General features: G+C 42.8%; 1 protein-coding gene across 1 annotated transcript in view; it reads left to right on the top strand.

Moving 5' to 3' along the window:
- GLDC (glycine decarboxylase) overlaps positions 1 to 15,987 on the top strand; it is a 98,811-nt gene that overhangs the window by 56,639 nt on the left and 26,185 nt on the right. Inside the window, exons 16-18 of the mRNA XM_027105848.1 lie at positions 6,234 to 6,309; positions 12,170 to 12,295; positions 13,723 to 13,872. Of these exons, the coding sequence (XP_026961649.1) occupies positions 6,234 to 6,309; positions 12,170 to 12,295; positions 13,723 to 13,872 (352 nt within the window). The remainder of the gene's footprint in view (positions 1 to 6,233; positions 6,310 to 12,169; positions 12,296 to 13,722; positions 13,873 to 15,987) is intronic.

Raw genomic sequence — 15,987 nt, 5'->3', positions numbered from 1 at the left:
TTCCATTGATCTACAAGTATATCCTTCCACTAATAATACACTATTTATTACAGTAACTATGTAATAGGTCTTGGCATCAGACTGATTCTTCTTACTTTTTTCTTTTTCAAAATGAAGCTATTTCAGTTACTTTGCCTTTATGTATAAATTTTAGAATAATCTTATGTCTACAAAAATCTTGGTTTTATTTGATAATGATGCATATTTTAGCTCCTAAACATTATAGTTTTGGGACTTCCCTGGTGGTGCAGTGGTCAAGACTCCACGTTCCCAATGCAGGGGGCCCGGGTTCGAACCCTGGTCAGGGAACTAGATCCCACATGCATGCCGCAACCAAGAGTTCACATGCCGCAACTAAGGAGCTGGTGGGGGTGCAACTAAGGAGCCCGTGGGGGTGCAACTAAGGAGCCCGTGAGCCACAACTAAGGAGCCTGCCTGCTGCAACTGAGACCCAGTGCAACCAAAATAAATAATTTTTTTTTTAAGTTATAGTTTTTACAACAGGCTAGATGTTAGATATTATAGGTGGTTGAAGGGAAACAATTCACTTCGTATTTAAATTTACAGTTTATCACTCAAAAAAACCTTTTCATGAAAAATGTCTTTTTTTTTTTTTTTTTTTTTGCGGTGCGCGGGCCTCTCACCGTTGTGGCCTCTCCCGCTGCGGAGCAGAGGCTCCGGACGCGCAGGCTCAGCGGCCATGGCTCACGGGCCTAGCCGCTCCGCGGCATGTGGGATCCTCCAGGACCGGGGCACGAACCCGTGTCCCCTGCATCGGCAGGTGGACTCTCAACCACTGCACCACCAGGGAAGCCCGAAAAATGTCTTTTTAAATGTAATAATTTTAAAAATATATTATAGGAAACTTCTTAAGAAGTTCAGATATTATTAGAAATAAAATAGGCCCACTGACTTGTAGACAGCTTAAAAGAAAACTCCTAAACTGCACACTAAATGTGGCCATTAGTGTGTGAACTACAATGGTGTGTTAACAACTACTGAATGATTTTCAGAAGAATATCTAGAGAAAATTAAAACAAGAATAGATTTGGTAAATCTCGATACTTGATAGTTCAAAAAAATTGTATAAATCTTAAATTATCAGCACCCAAAATTTTAAATGCCGGCGGATTCTTAACCACTGTGCCACTAGGGAAGTCCCTAGGGCACATTTTTAACACCTTTTGACTTGTATAAATAAAACATCCTACTGTTTTCTCAGTTCAATTTATAGTATAATTCAACAGGACTTTTGGTGACTGCTGGGGTTCACACTAAGTCATGAATTGTAGCGTATTCTGCAGTCACGCAAATGGATTCTCTGTTACTTTTTTGTAAGTATATATACCGTGCAGAAATCTTTCTCTTAAAAACAGCAGCTACAATAATCCATCTTCAAATATTCCCAAGCAGCCAGTTTCTGAGGCACTTCTTATGGTGTATATAAAGTCAGCCACTGTATTCTTTAGGTGGAACAAAGAGGTTATTTCATGACTGGTTGAGGATGACTTCTGCAATCAGTGACAAAGGTACTCAGTAACTGACCAAAATGCCTTCTTTATAGGATGCAATTCACTTACAATCTTATGCTTAAATTTTATGCTTAAAAAGTGCTGTGCTTTCCACCTGTGACTATTGGCGTTGCATATCATTCTGCAAAATCATCTGGAGGAGCAGGCCATCCATGTTCCTGCTTCATCATAGGTAGACATATCTGCAGTTATATTTCTAAAATCTAGTGGAAGTTTCCAAGTGTCCCTTAGGATTTATTTTGTGTGATAGTCCAATAAAAATTTGTTCCAAAGATCTCAAAGTTTAACCTTTCCAGATAGAACTAAATTGTAATATTTCTTAATCTTAACCTTTGCTTAGTGCTCTTAGCAAAGGTAAAGGTAAAATGATAAAAATCTTCGAAGTTTATTTTGTCCTTCTTGCTCTAATCTTAGCAAAAGAGCTGAACTATCACTCTAGCTCTGTCATGCCATCTTCACCCCCCCTTTAATTAATTTTTTTGCCAAATTTACATTGAATAGCTGCCCTGAAATCCCACACTTACGATGATACACTGACACTAATAGGGTCTAGGTTTAAATTATTACAAAACTGTTGAATCCCATCAACTCCAATTTATTTTCACCTCGCGGACCTTTGTACTTGCTATACAGTTGTTCTAGCTTCGTCTAGCCTACTGGATTTCTCGTGGATTCTTTGTAGAATGAGTCTGGATTTTGGAAGAAGTTGCTAGTTCTCACTCATTCAGTGTTAAACAGTACAATATGTCGCAGTTTTTTCACCAGCCTGAGTAAATGCCATGACTGGGGGCCTTGTTTTTCTCAGACAGTTTAAACTTATGCCTACCTGGCACTTCTAAATGGGTCTGAGGCTCCCCATTCACTGGCATCACTGTGGCTGGCTCTGCAGATCCAGGCCACTAGCCACTTCATTTTAAATAGATGTCAGAAGACCACTATCCTAGCTGCCCCTCCGCAGGTAGTACTTTTCTGATGGGTTCTCAGTCTGGGTTATGCATATAAGCAGTTACTTTTCATAATACTTTTCCACCAACAGGTGGCACTAATAATTCCCCTTATTTCCATAGTACCCCAGGAATAAGACTTGTGTGGCATTTAGAACATATCTTTTGTACTTTTTTGAGTTGAAACATGGCTGATTTTTAAGAGTATCTAAGGCAGAAAACACCCAGCATTCCTGATCAAGTCTTTAGCATGTTGCCTTTCTCCTGGATTACTGGCTTCTAGCTCCAGTCTCTTCTTTCACTCTTAGTCTAAACACCTTGGTTGGTCTTCCAACAAAACAAGATGAGTAGAAGTCATGAGAAAAACACAGAGAGAAATACAAAATCCATATGCTGAAGTCCCTTTCCATGGGAGAAAGGATGACATTAATGTTGATTGTCTGGACTGGAGAAGAACTCAATTTTGAACAAATTGACTAAACATTTATTGCAGAGTTACTCCATGCATAGTACTATTCTATATATTCCCTGTGAATGTATAGAACTCTAATACCTAAGATCCTATTCTCAAAGCCTATACCCTAATTGAGATAAAATAGGCACACGAAGTACATGTGAGATCTATAATAATTTTCAGTGTACAGTGTATGAATAGGATGGTATTATCAGAAGAACGAGTAGAGTAAAATACTACGTGAGTTTGGAGGAGGTAAAGAATAATTCAGTCAGTCAGTCAGTCAATCAGTATTTATTGGACACCCCCTATGTCAGTGTTCTTGGCATAGAGAATACAATGTTGATAAAGACAGATAAGATTTCTGCCTTCAGGGAAGGCCTCTCTGAGGAGGTGACACTTGAGCTGAGGCCTAAATACTGAGAAGAAGATAGATATTTGAAGAACTAGAGGAGGAGCTTTCCAAGCAGAAGGAACATTTAGTGAAAAGCCCCAAGGCAGACATTGGCTTGATGTGTTTCAGGGAAGGAAGAAGTCTTGGGTGGCTGGAGGATAGTGAACAAGGAGAGGATGGCAGAAGACATGGGTGTAGAGGCGGGTGGAGGTCACAGGTCATGTGGGGGATTTGTAGGCCATGGTGAGGCACTGGATTTGTGACTTTGGGGAAGGCTTTATGGAAGAGGCAGAACTTGAGTTGGGACAGTTGAAGAATGGTGGATTTGGCTTGTTGGAGGGAAAGGAGAGGGTGATAGAGGTTGAGGGTTGTGGAAGTGCTCATTCAAATGCTGTGGTAGCCCATCCTCTGCCCATCCTGTGTCACAGAGTGATGAGGGTTGCTGCCTGAAGATGGTGATGATGATGATGATGACGTCGATGATAGTGATGACAGTTGCCAGCACTTAATGAGTGTTTACCTAGTGCCAGGCACTGTGAAAAGCCCTTTACCATGGATCATCTCATGTCTTATTATATCTGCCCTTCGAGTTGGGTGCAATTATTATGCACATTTCAGAGATGAGAACACAGAGAGGCTAAGTAAATAGTGGTGTAAGTGGTTTGCTAAAACGTGGCATATTCATTTTCCTGTTCTCAAAATAAAGAACATCAAATGAGCTAGAACTTGTTTTTCAGAAGCCAGGAAAACAGAAGCCGAGTATTTGCCTCCCTCCCTGGAAGAGAGAGGAGAGGCAAAGCTCACTCAGTGTGGGTGATGAGGAAATGGGTGCCCCAGGTCTTATGGGGACAGGCCTTTTACATGGAGCTAAACCTCCTAGTTCTGTCAGTCAGACAAGGGTTCTGTGAAGGAAAGCCAGCATTTGCTCCCATGATTCTCAATCCTTTGGGAAGCACAGAGTGCTCAGAGGAGCCTCACTGCTTACAAGTGAAGCACGAGGCCCCTTAAGACGGGCCAACTTGTATCAATGTCTCCGGCTGTCACTGTTGGCTGGTTGGGCATGTAATATTCTGACTCAGTTTCTTCATGTGCAAAATGAGGACAATGGTACCTACCTTGTGGGGGTATTAGGAGGATTAAGATGATGTAAAATGCTTGGTGGTGACAACAACAATGTTTCCCATTTACCTGTGTTTACTCCGTGCACAGCCTGGTAAAGAGGAAGTGCTTAATTAATGGAGCAGTTTATACTTATTATTATTTTTCCCTAACTCATCTAGTCTCTTCTGTTGCTCTGTGACACCCACACTGTGGAAATCACCACTTTCCTTCCTTTCCTCCAGCCAGGCTCTACTCCCTGCACACCCAGATGTTTCCCTATTCTCTGTCCTTTTCTCATGCTGAGCCCTAAATCGTCAATTCGGCCGTCTCCTGACACCAAACCATCAATGCCCCTATGCTAGTTTGCAGATATTTCAAATTCAACTGGTTCCATCCCAGTGTTCTCTCAAAAAATGTTTTCCAATGCTCAAAATTTTAGCTTTTAGTTTAGAAATTAAACAGTTTATCTAATTTATTCTCAAGCCTTGTGGTTTTTCAGAGTATGATCTCAATATTACGGAGTGACCAGAAGCGATGAATGCCAAAACCACTGCACCTTCCACAGAGTCAAAAGATGGTGTAATTTTGTGAAATGGAGGAAATATGCATTTTGAATGGGATGAAAAAAACCTATTACTCACTTCCTTTCCTTCCTGCAGAGAGTACTGAGAACATTAAGTAACAGTTTATGACTGACTCAGCATCCCTCCCTGGAATGTTAGTCATTAAGTGTTCTCTAAAAGTAGTGTCTTCAAGGACTGCTGAGATGGGGATGGCCAGCCTCTAGCAGCCATGAGCATTAGGGCTTGGGAAAGCCAACCCTGAGGCTGTCAGGACTGGTGCCACACTCCAAGTGTACAGTTCCTTTGGGGTAATCTGATCATTGACTGAACATTTGGTGATGTTAAGAAATTATTGTTCATTGTTTTAGATGTAATAATTAGTTATCTTTTGTATTTATTTATTTATTCATTCATTCATTTATTTATTTATGCATGCATGCATGCCCACCGCGCCATGCGGCATGTGGGATCTTAGTTCCCCAACCAGGATCAAACCCGTGCCCAGTGCAGTGGAAACGTGGAGACTTAACCACTGGACTACCAGGGAAGTCCCTACAGTTATCTTTTAAAAATAATTCTTGTCTTTGTGGGTTTTTTTTGTTTGTTTGTTTGTTTTTTTGCGGTACGCGGGCCTCTCACTGTTGTGGCCTCTCCCGTTGAGGAGCACAGGCTCCGGACGTGCAGGCTCAGTGGCCATGGCTCACGGGCCCAGCCGCTCCGTGGCATGTGGGATCTTCCCGGACCGGGGCATGAACCTGTGTCCCCTGCATCGGCAGGCGGACTCTCAACCACTGCGCCACCAGGGAAGCCCAAAAATAATTCTTATCTTTGAAAGATACATATTGAAGATTGAATTGATGAAATGATATGATGCTTGAATTCTGCTTCAAAATAATCTAGTTCAGACTGAGGGATATAGGTGGAAACAAGATTGACCATAATCTGATCATTTTTAAATCTGAGTGATAGGTATAATGTGATGGTTCCTTATATTCTTCTCTCTACTTTTCTATAATTTTTGAATTTTCCATAATAAAAATAATTTTTTTAGGTGCATGGGTAAGCTTTAGTGCACAGACCAGGTACTGTTCTGGTTGTTCAAGACTTTAGGCCCATGCAGGGGTCCTAGGTGAGCTTTTAGTGTCACATGTTGGTGAACACACAGCCTGTGCCTGATGAATATTGAATGAGTAAATGAAAGCAGAGAGGCATAAAGCTCTGACCCTTTTCTTCCTGTCTTTGCAGCGGAGCCCAGGGGGAATACGCTGGGCTGGCCACTATCCGAGCCTACTTAGACGGGAAAGGAGAGAGACACAGAACAGTGAGTGTGGACCGTTTGCTCACCGTCGGGGGGTGGGGGGAGGGCAGCAGGTTCAGCTTTAGGGTCCCTTTCATTCTGTGGGACACTCCCTCCAAGTCTTCTTGGAAGAAGCTGGGGAAACATAAAATCAAGAAACAAATGTCTATGAACTGGCTATTACGATCCTTGCCTCCAAGACGTTTCACTGGACCATTTTGAGGGAAAACATTTGGAGATAAAAGGCTTTCTCTCAAAGCCAGTCTGTAAAAGTCAGCCAGTTGGCTGTGGACCTGCTCCCCGCAGGGAGCAAAGGGAGGAAGGGGCAGGAATGTTGCCATTCCAAGCCTCCCTCCTTGGCTCAGCCCTGGACAGAGGGCAGAGACTGAGCTTTCATTCTTCTGTAACTCCTACTGTGCCTGAGCACAGTTCTTGTCATATGTATGCTCAGAAAATATTTATTGAATAAATAAATTCCCTATTAAGTGATTCTCAGCTCTAAGCAACAAAAGAAAACATGGGACATGGAGCAGAGTTCACGGTTCTGCTTCTTTGTTTGCTTTGGGTGAGTCTAGTCTCTAGGGTCCAAACTGCTTTTGGGGGGCCCTTGTGTGGCCAGCAGGTGCTAATGGGCTCACCAGGCCTCCACTAATCCCCAAAGGCAGTGCCTTTAGCAGATGACCTAACAACACAGGCTTCAGATTGTGGCTGAAGGAGGTGTGTGTTCCTGGGACCTTCATTTTGGTGATGGCCACGCTAAACTTGAACTGCATGAGCTGTGGAGGTGGTGTTAGAGGGAGCAGTGGGTAGGAGCCAGGAGCAGGTCGAAGCGTCTGCCCAGCCCAGGAGAGTTAGACGAAAAGGTGCTGGGGTGGTCTGGCTGCCCACATAAGTGGGGTGCAGTGGGTGGTAGTCCAATCTTAGTCCATTCCTGGTTTTATTAAAGCTGGAAGATTGTTTATGGCCAGTTGCCTGGATTTTGCAGTGAAGAATTTAAATACTATTTCACTTCCCTTTCACAAAAGGGGAGAAAAAAAATTTTCTCCCACCTTCCCTTGCTTTTCCATCCTGATTACACAGGTGTGTTTTCCCAGGCCTTCGTCCTGGTTGGGGAATAGAATTGATTTGCAAAGACCTTTCGGAAAACAGGACATTTATTACTTGAATAAGTTATTGAAGACTGGCCACATGCAAGGTACTGTGTGTGCCAGCCCAGAGAGAGATCAAGCGATAAATCAAACAGATACAGTCCCTGATATTTCAACTTTTTTTTTTTCACTTGGGTGTTGAATTCTTTAACTTTCTAAGGAAGGGTTAGTTTGGAATTACAATTGTTCTTTGGACCTCAGAATCTCAGCACTGTCATAGAGTCAGAAAGGAAACACTGGGACTCCAGTGAGAGGATGCCAGATGACTGACATTTAAAGTTGCTTTCTCCATTTTTCCTCCGTGGCTTCCATGTACTCAGTAGGCCCTGGAACTTCCCATTGTTATGTTCTTTAACCATGAGGTGTCTGGGACTCCTGGGGAGGGAGCCATTTATCCTGTGTAACCATCTTCATGTCGCTCCTGCTTTATGGAGAGGCCGCCGAGATCTACACTGTGGTGCTTGTGGAAGGCCAGTGAGCAGCTAGCGAGAAAAGGCCAGCTAAACCTCGGGTCTGTCCACTCTGTGATACTTCCCATCCCTCCTGGGTTCCCTGCTCTTTAGTCTGACACCCGGAGCTATCTGTGAATGTCTAGGAGTTGGGGACCAAACCAGAAAGGTCAAGGAAAAAGGATGAGAGACGTTTTGATTGGGCCTGGGCAGAGTTCTTCTGTGACTCATGGATTCTTTTTAGCTCCTTTTCCTTCTTTGTTTTTTCCAGTCCTCCCTTCTCTCTCAGTCCCCTTGTGTGTGACTTTTCTTCTGGCACCACTGTTCACACTAGCATCACTGAAATGTTGGGAGAGGTTATTCCACTGAAGGACAGAGAGGAGTGGGATGCTGCATTTTGGGGGGTGGGTGAGGGGAGGCAGGGAAGGCTACCCAGTCACTGAGCTTGTAGTAATACAGAACTCTTAAGTTTGGAAATGTTGGCATCCTTTCTAGATTAAAGATTTTAAGTAAACCTGACTTTTTTAGTTAGAGAAAAAGAAAATGACTTATTATTCAAATAATCAGGGAGGACTTTTCAGCATCAGAGATGTCTAAGACAGCTGTTTCCATACAACAGACTCTAATGGAATCTAGTAAAATATATCCTTTTGAAAAAAGAATGTGGGGAAGTCATGTGCTACAGAACCTCCCGGGTTCCTGATGATTCTCTTATTTCAAGCTGTTTTGGAAGTTATTTTCACATTTACTCTTAGGTTAAATTTCAGAGGTTCCTAAAATGCAATGGCCAAGTTCTTGATTTACCAGTTTAACTTGAGAGAATACAAATTATTTAACAAACACTTATCTAGAAATTACCCTGTGCCAGGCACTGTCCTAAACACTTTATGATTATTAACTCAATTTGCCTGTCAAATACTAACTCAGGTTTGTGGATCAGAGGCTGAATTTCCTATACAAAGGGAAAACGCTGACCAAAAAACTCCCCAAAAAACAAAAAAAACCCACCGCCAAAAAACACCCCCAAAACCTGTATGTATTTTTCTTTTCTCAGCTGCCTGAGGCAAAGGAGTGGCCTTTTGTTTTTCGATTTTACCTGTGGTAAGAAATTGATTTCCCTTGCAAAGTAGCCTCCTCCTTAATCTGTCACTCATTCAGCAAGTCTTTTTTTTTTTAATAGATTTATTTTATTTATTTATTCATTTGTTTTTTGGCTGCGTTGGGTCTTCCGTTGCTGTGTGCTGGCTTTCTCTGGTTGTCGCGAGTGGGGCTACTTTTCGTTGCAGCGAGTGGCTTCTCATTGCGGTGGCTTGTTGCGGAGCACAGGCTCTAGGTGCGCAGGCTTCAGTAGTTGTGGTACACAGGCTTCAGTAGTTGTGGCTCGTGGGCTTAGTTGCTCCGCGGCATGTGGGATCTTACCAGAGCAGGGCTTGAACCCGTATCCCCTGCATTGGCAGATGGATTCTTAACCACTGCACCACCAGGGAAGCCCCCAGCAAGAGTTTGAGGATGAGCTATGTTGGGTCTGTACCAGGTGCATTGGGGGGTTAGAAAAACACAGCATCCACCTAAACACTAACCAAAGAGGGTTAGTGTTGATAAAATATCAAATCTGGGTCCTGTTATTTCCAAGTCCTTTGCAACACCACAATTTTTAAAGTGAGGATCCACATAGGAAATCAGAAACATCTAACAGCAAGAAATTCCTGACAAAACCACTGAGACCTTTTCTTTCCGCTAATCCTTATATCAGGATGTGTATTAGTTTCCCATGGCTACTGTGACAAATTACTACAAATTTAGTGGCTTAGAACAACACAGGTTTATTTTCTTATAGTTATGGAGGCTAGAAGTCTGAAATTGGTTTCACTTGGCTAAAGTCAGTGTGTTGGCAGGGCTCGTTCCTTCTGGAGGATCCAGGAGAGAATCTGTTTCTTTGCCTTTCCTAGTTTCTGGAGGCCTCCTACATTCCTTGACTCATGGCCCCTTCCTGCCATCACTCCAACCCCTTGTTCAGTTATCACATCTTCTACCTCCTCTGTAGTCAAAGCTTCCCCTGGTTCCTTATGATAACACTTGCGAGTGCATTTAGGGTCCAACCTATAATCCAGATTTCAAGATCCTCAATTTCTCACCTCAAGATCCTTAATTTAATCACACCAGCAAAATCCCTTTTGCCAAATAAAGTCACATTCGTAGACTCTGGGATTAGAATGTGGACACATTTGGATGCTATTCAGTGTATCGCAAGATGAGTGACATTTTTAGCTTGGATGTTTTTGTTGCCTCGTAACTTCTCTGATATGAATTCTTCATTGAGGCCTTTAACAAATATTTTATATTCACTTTTAAATATTCACCTTTCCCTTCCTTGATCCGTGTTCTGCCCAGAAGGTATCCTTTTATCCAAAGATCGTTTGGTAGAATAAAAATATCTTGTGAGAAAGGAAAAATAACTCCAGCTTTTGTCCTGAGAAATTAAAGAATTTAATACAAAAGGGAAACAGTTAAACAAGAAAAAGGATTTGAGGACAACACAGCATAATCAGCATGAGACCAGTAACCATTCAGAAGAGGCACTAACTCCCTGTCTGCAGAAGAACAACAAAGTGATTTCATGTTTGCCTCTGTTTGTAGTTCTCTTTGGATCACATGCATTTTGCTTAAGTAGATGGCTTTGCTGTTTTTGAGGAAACGGCTGTAAGCTAAATTTCCCCTTCATAAGCCCATTTTTATGATGCCCATCCATTTCTCTTCAAGGGGTGTCAGTATTGGTTCTGGGATTAAAAGAAATGAAAAACAGGATTGTTTTCAGGGTCAGTATTGCTTCTTCTTGTTGCTTTCTGTTGGAGGGAACTCCATGAGGCCCTTTCCTGTAGTGGGGCACCATCAGATCATACAGAGCACCTGTGTTCACATGATTTGGGGGCAGGAAATGAAAATGATTTAAATCTGGGAATTTTTTTTTTTTTTTTTTTTGCGGTACGCGAGCCTCTCACTGTTGTGGCCTCTCCCATTGTGGAGCACAGGCTCCGGACGCACAGGCTCAGCGGCCATGGCTCATGGGCCCAGCCACTCCGTGGCATGTGGGATCCTCCCGGACCGGGGCACGAACCCGTGTCCCCTGCATCGGCAGGCGGACTCTCAACCGCTGCACCACCAGGGAAGCCCTAAATCTGGGAATTTTAACATTGTGTGTGCCTACCATCCGCCTTCCATAAGAATTCAGCACATCTTTAAGCTCTGGCTTAGGTTCTAGCTCTTGAAATACTTTCTCTTGATCTCTTCAACTTGAAGTGGCACCCCGTTATTCTGAGTTCCTTTGGTACCTGTGGGCTCTAGACATTTTTTTTTAAAGAATTTTTATTTCCCCAATTATACTGACAACGACAAGATGCTTTGGAAAGAGAGGAACGGCTTCCTCAGATAAGGGAGGAGGAAATGTTTCCACTGGCCGAGGAGACTAGGTTGAGGTGATGTAGTCCCTGTTTAAAGGGTCCTTTTATTTATTTATTTATTTTTATATTTTAATTTTATTTTTATTTATTTTATTTTTAATCTGACCGCACCGCCCGGCATGTGGGATCTTAGTTCCCCAACCAGGGATTGAACCCGCGTCCCCTGCATTGGAAGCACGGAGTCTTAGCCACTGGACCTCCAGGGAAGTCCTTCTAGACATTTATTTATATGGATGCCAGCCTTGTCAGTGAATGCAGTGTGTGAGCACGGGGCAGGGGCTGATCGGCATTTGTGCTTAGTTATTATTCTCATGGCAACTAACAATTCATTGCACAGAGTAAGCATCCAATAATGAAGTAGTCATTGGTGTGTTGGCACTGGGAGGCCTTGGAATATGTCGACTGTTACTTCTTCTGGTCTCAGTAGAGCCAAGCAGAGCACTGGAGCTGTGATGTGTGCATTTGAGTCCTAGAGTTTAACTTCCAATCCCATGTTCTTGTAAGGTGCTTTCTATATATTATAGCTGAGACAAGGTTAGAATAAGTCTAGGCCTGTTTTTGGTGTTGCTGGGATAAGGGAGGAGAGTATTAATATTCTGAAAGTCTTTAGGGAACAGTATTTGGGGATTCAGTGTAAACTCCTGTTGGACATTGTTTTGCAATACAGTACTAATGAAATAGTAGTAAACTTTAAGGCACTACTGGTCAATTTAAATAGAGCATGTGGCACCTACTGAATTTATGCTCCAAGTATTTTGTAGGACTTTTCTGTCATTATGAATAGCCTGGTGATTTTTCTCTCCTTCCTTCCTTTCATTCCATTCCTAAGGTTTGCCTCATTCCAAAATCCGCACATGGAACCAATCCTGCAAGTGCACACATGGCAGGCATGAAGATTCAGCCTGTGGAGGTGGATAAATACGGGAATATCGATGCAGCTCACCTCAAGGCTATGGTACTCATCTTCCACTTAACAGATGGGGGAGGTCTGGGTTGGAAAGAAGATGTGGGGATCAGGGATGGTTTATCTTCTTTTGCATTCTAATTAAAAGACTGCAGTTCCTCCTCTGAATGAGTCTAGGGGGAATGGCATAAAATCAGACAACCTAGCCGACTCTATAAGAAAAATAAAAGCAAGAGTCACATTTCTGGTCCAGAGTAAAGCTGACCACAGTCTATTTTACCTCTTCCTTCTCTAACAGGGAGAAAGTCCTTTATGCTGAAATCCCCTCATCTAATGTGTGCATGTGTAAGAAACTGAATTATTCATGGTGGTAGTAAGGATACTCCTTGCAGGATCTACCTGCCTCCTTCTGCCCAACCTTCCCCTCCTTCCCCCATTAACAGTCACACTGGCAGTCACTGGTATTCTCAATCTTTGTGTTGGGAATTAAAACATAAATGTAGATTTTGCAGATGCTTGTGATGGGCCCAGCCGTTACCTGCTGAATTTCAGGCAATATTCCATCTTCCTTCTTCCAGCACCAATCCCCACTCCCAACCTCCCAACCTCCAGGAAGAGGTTGCCTAGCAACTGTATCTGCTTTCCACTGGTGGACTGGAGGCTGCATCTTAAGAGGGAAGGAAATCACTTGAATAGCAATGTGATTTTGTCGGGGTTATTAGGTATGGAGACTGAGAACTTCATGTAACTACCTCAAAGGGAAGATGAAAACACACAACGCTGCTCACCTCTCGTACCCACCCTCCTGCTTCCATAGCTCCATAAAGTTTTTACTGATAAATATTCTGGGTCAGTAGTTATAATTATTAAGGCTCTCCAAAATAGGATATGACCTTAAATTTTTTTTTTTTTCATTTCCACATGAGCCTGTTCACTGACTTGCTGGTCAAAAAAACAGGAACATGCCTTTTATATATGCTTGCCTTCTGTCAAAAGGAAAAACGGTGGAGTTTTTTTTTTAATCAGAGCAGAACACTCCTAGTGGGAATTCTAATTTCAGTAGAATGGGAGGGAAAGGGGATAAGGGTGGATATGGCAAGATGAGCAGAGAGAGATTAACTGTGAGAATCAACTTGTCTGGAACCGAAAAGATCTGAAATAATTATTGAGATGATTTGAACCAAAGGAAAACCACTTTAGAGAGTTGAGCCCAAAATACCCAAAAATCTTCTGAACAGTTTTTTGGTTTTGACAATGGAGACCTGTCCTGAAGGGATCTTGTTATTTCTTTGGAATGATTTACAAAGGGGGTAATGGCTGTGGATCTTCTATTAGCGTCATCCTACATTGAGACAGTTCCAGAAATGAAAAGAACAAGTCTTCGTCTTTCTTAATCCTTTAAAATAAAAAGCGAGGGATTGGCTAAGAAAGAAACATTCCCTCTCATTGTCTCCCTCTGCCCTTTTTTAATCTTTCAGGTAGATAAACACAAGGAGAACCTGGCAGCAATCATGATTACGTACCCATCCACCAATGGAGTGTTTGAAGAGAACATCGGAGATGTGTGTGACCTGATCCATCAACACGGAGGACAGGTCTACCTGGACGGAGCAAATATGAATGCTCAGGTGGGCAGTGTGAGAGGGCTCCCTGAGAAAATGGTTAAGTACAAAAAAAAAAAAAAATTCATTTTCTTTGATTTCTTGCCAGTTGTCTTAAAACATGACACTGAATTCAGAACAGAGACTGACTTTTTCTATATTGCCAAATCAAACAAAGTATGTACCACAATTTCACTGAGATTACAGACCCTAAGGAGGTCACGGGCGATGCTGAGGAGGAGGTAAAAAGGTTGAAGGGAAGCAGGGAGTGAGCTGAATGTCCTTAGCTTGTCACAGGGTGTTATCCCTCTGGGGGTACTAAAGGCAATGAGGTCACCTGACTCCCTTCCTGAGGGAATTTAGACCCAAGTTTTGGCCACTGGTGGCTGTTGGTCTCCCATGGCCTTGGACTAGCTTCAGCTTCATCAGTGTGAAACAGCTGAATAGCTCTGTCCCCGAAGGGCTGATCCTGACTTCTTGGCAGGGCTGTGGGGGTGTGGTGGTGGTCTGTGTGATGTGTACCTTTGAGGAAATGCGTTAGGGAGACTGGAGGACAGGGACTTGTCATCTTTTTAAGAGTCTTCTCAGCTTCCTCCTCTCCTTTTTTTTAAAAAATAAATTTATTTATTTATTTTGGGCTGCATTGGGTCTTCGTTGCTGCGCACTGGCTTTCTCTAGTTGCGGCGAGCGGGGGCTACTCTTTGTTGCTGTGCACGGGCTTCTCATTGCAGTGGCTTCTCTTTGTTGCGGAGTACGGGCTCTAGGCACACGGGCTTCAGTAGTTGTGGCTTGCGGGCTCTAGAGCGCAGGCTTAGTAGTTGTAGTGCACAGGCTTAGTTGCTCTGTGGCATGTGGAATCTTCCCAGACAAGGGCTGGAACCCGTATCCCCTGCATTGGCAGGTGGATTCTTAACCACTGCGCCACCAGGGAAGTCCCTTTCTTTAAAAAAAAAAGTTTTTTTTAACCATTTCAGACTCTCTGCTTTTCTTTGCTCCTGTCTGATTTCTTTTGAGTAGTCCAGGGATTCTATTGCTTCAATAGCATAAATGGATTCTTTATCTTTGACCACATTCACAATTAGTCCAAATGCCAAAGTGGCAGGAACACCCATTGAATGTTGTGGCCGGTACCAGGATGGTCCAGGAAAGCTGTCAGCCTCCCTTTCTCTCCCTCGGCTCAGTATTCTCTCCAACAGCCTTCCAGCCCTTTATAGCCACGTGCCCTAAGGGGCCCTTTGGTAAAGTGCATGATACCCAAAGCAGGGGTGCTAGAAATTGCCTGTTTCAATAGCAGGGAGGTACTATCCTTTCTTGCGCTAGGGGTACTTCCTCTTCTCCCTCTTGGGGTGAATACTTAGGAATTGACTGTATATTCAAATCTGTATTTTAAAATCTAAATTAGGCTAAAAAGTCAGTTGCTGTTTCCATAGAAACCACAAGCCACGCTGCCTGTGGGATGCCAGGTTTTGGTTGCAGTATTTTTTTTTTTTAACATCTTTATTGGAGTATAATTGCTTTACAATGTTGTGTTAGTTTCTGCTGTATAACAAAGTGAATCAGCTATATATATACATCTATCCCCATATCCCCCCCCACCTCTTGTGTCTCCCTCCCCCCTCCCTATACCACCCATCTAGGTGGTCACAGAGCACAGAGCTGACCTCCCTGTGCTATGCAGCTGCTTCCCACTAGCTATCTGTTTTACATTTGGAAGTGCATATATGTCAATACTACTCTCTCACTTTGTCCCAGCTTCCCCTTCCCCTTCCCCGTGTCCTCAAGTTCATTCTCTATGTCTGCGTCTTTATTCCTGTCCTGCTCCTAGGTTCATCAGAACCATGTTTTTGTTTGTTTTTTTTTAAGATTCCATATAAATGTGTTAGCACATGGTATTTGTTTTTCTCTTTCTGACTTACTTCACACTGTATGACAGACTCTAGGTCCATGCACCTCACTACAAATAGTTGAATTTCGTTTCTTTTTATGGCTGAGTAATATTCTGTTGTATATATGTGCCACATCTTCTTTATTCATTCATCTGTTGACGGACACTTAGGTTGTTTCCATGTCCTGGCTATTGTAAATAGTGCTGCAATGAACGTTGTGGTACATGTCTCTTTTTTTTTTTTTTTTTTTTTTTTT

This window comes from Aethalodelphis obliquidens, unplaced genomic scaffold (assembly GCF_003676395.1).
Source record: "Aethalodelphis obliquidens isolate GAN/ISIS:26980383/991018 unplaced genomic scaffold, ASM367639v1 scaffold7, whole genome shotgun sequence".
NCBI classification, from domain to species: domain Eukaryota; kingdom Metazoa; phylum Chordata; class Mammalia; order Artiodactyla; family Delphinidae; genus Aethalodelphis; species Aethalodelphis obliquidens.
The sequence above is the reverse complement of the archived record's forward strand: the minus strand, read 5'-3'. Positions and strand labels throughout refer to the sequence as shown.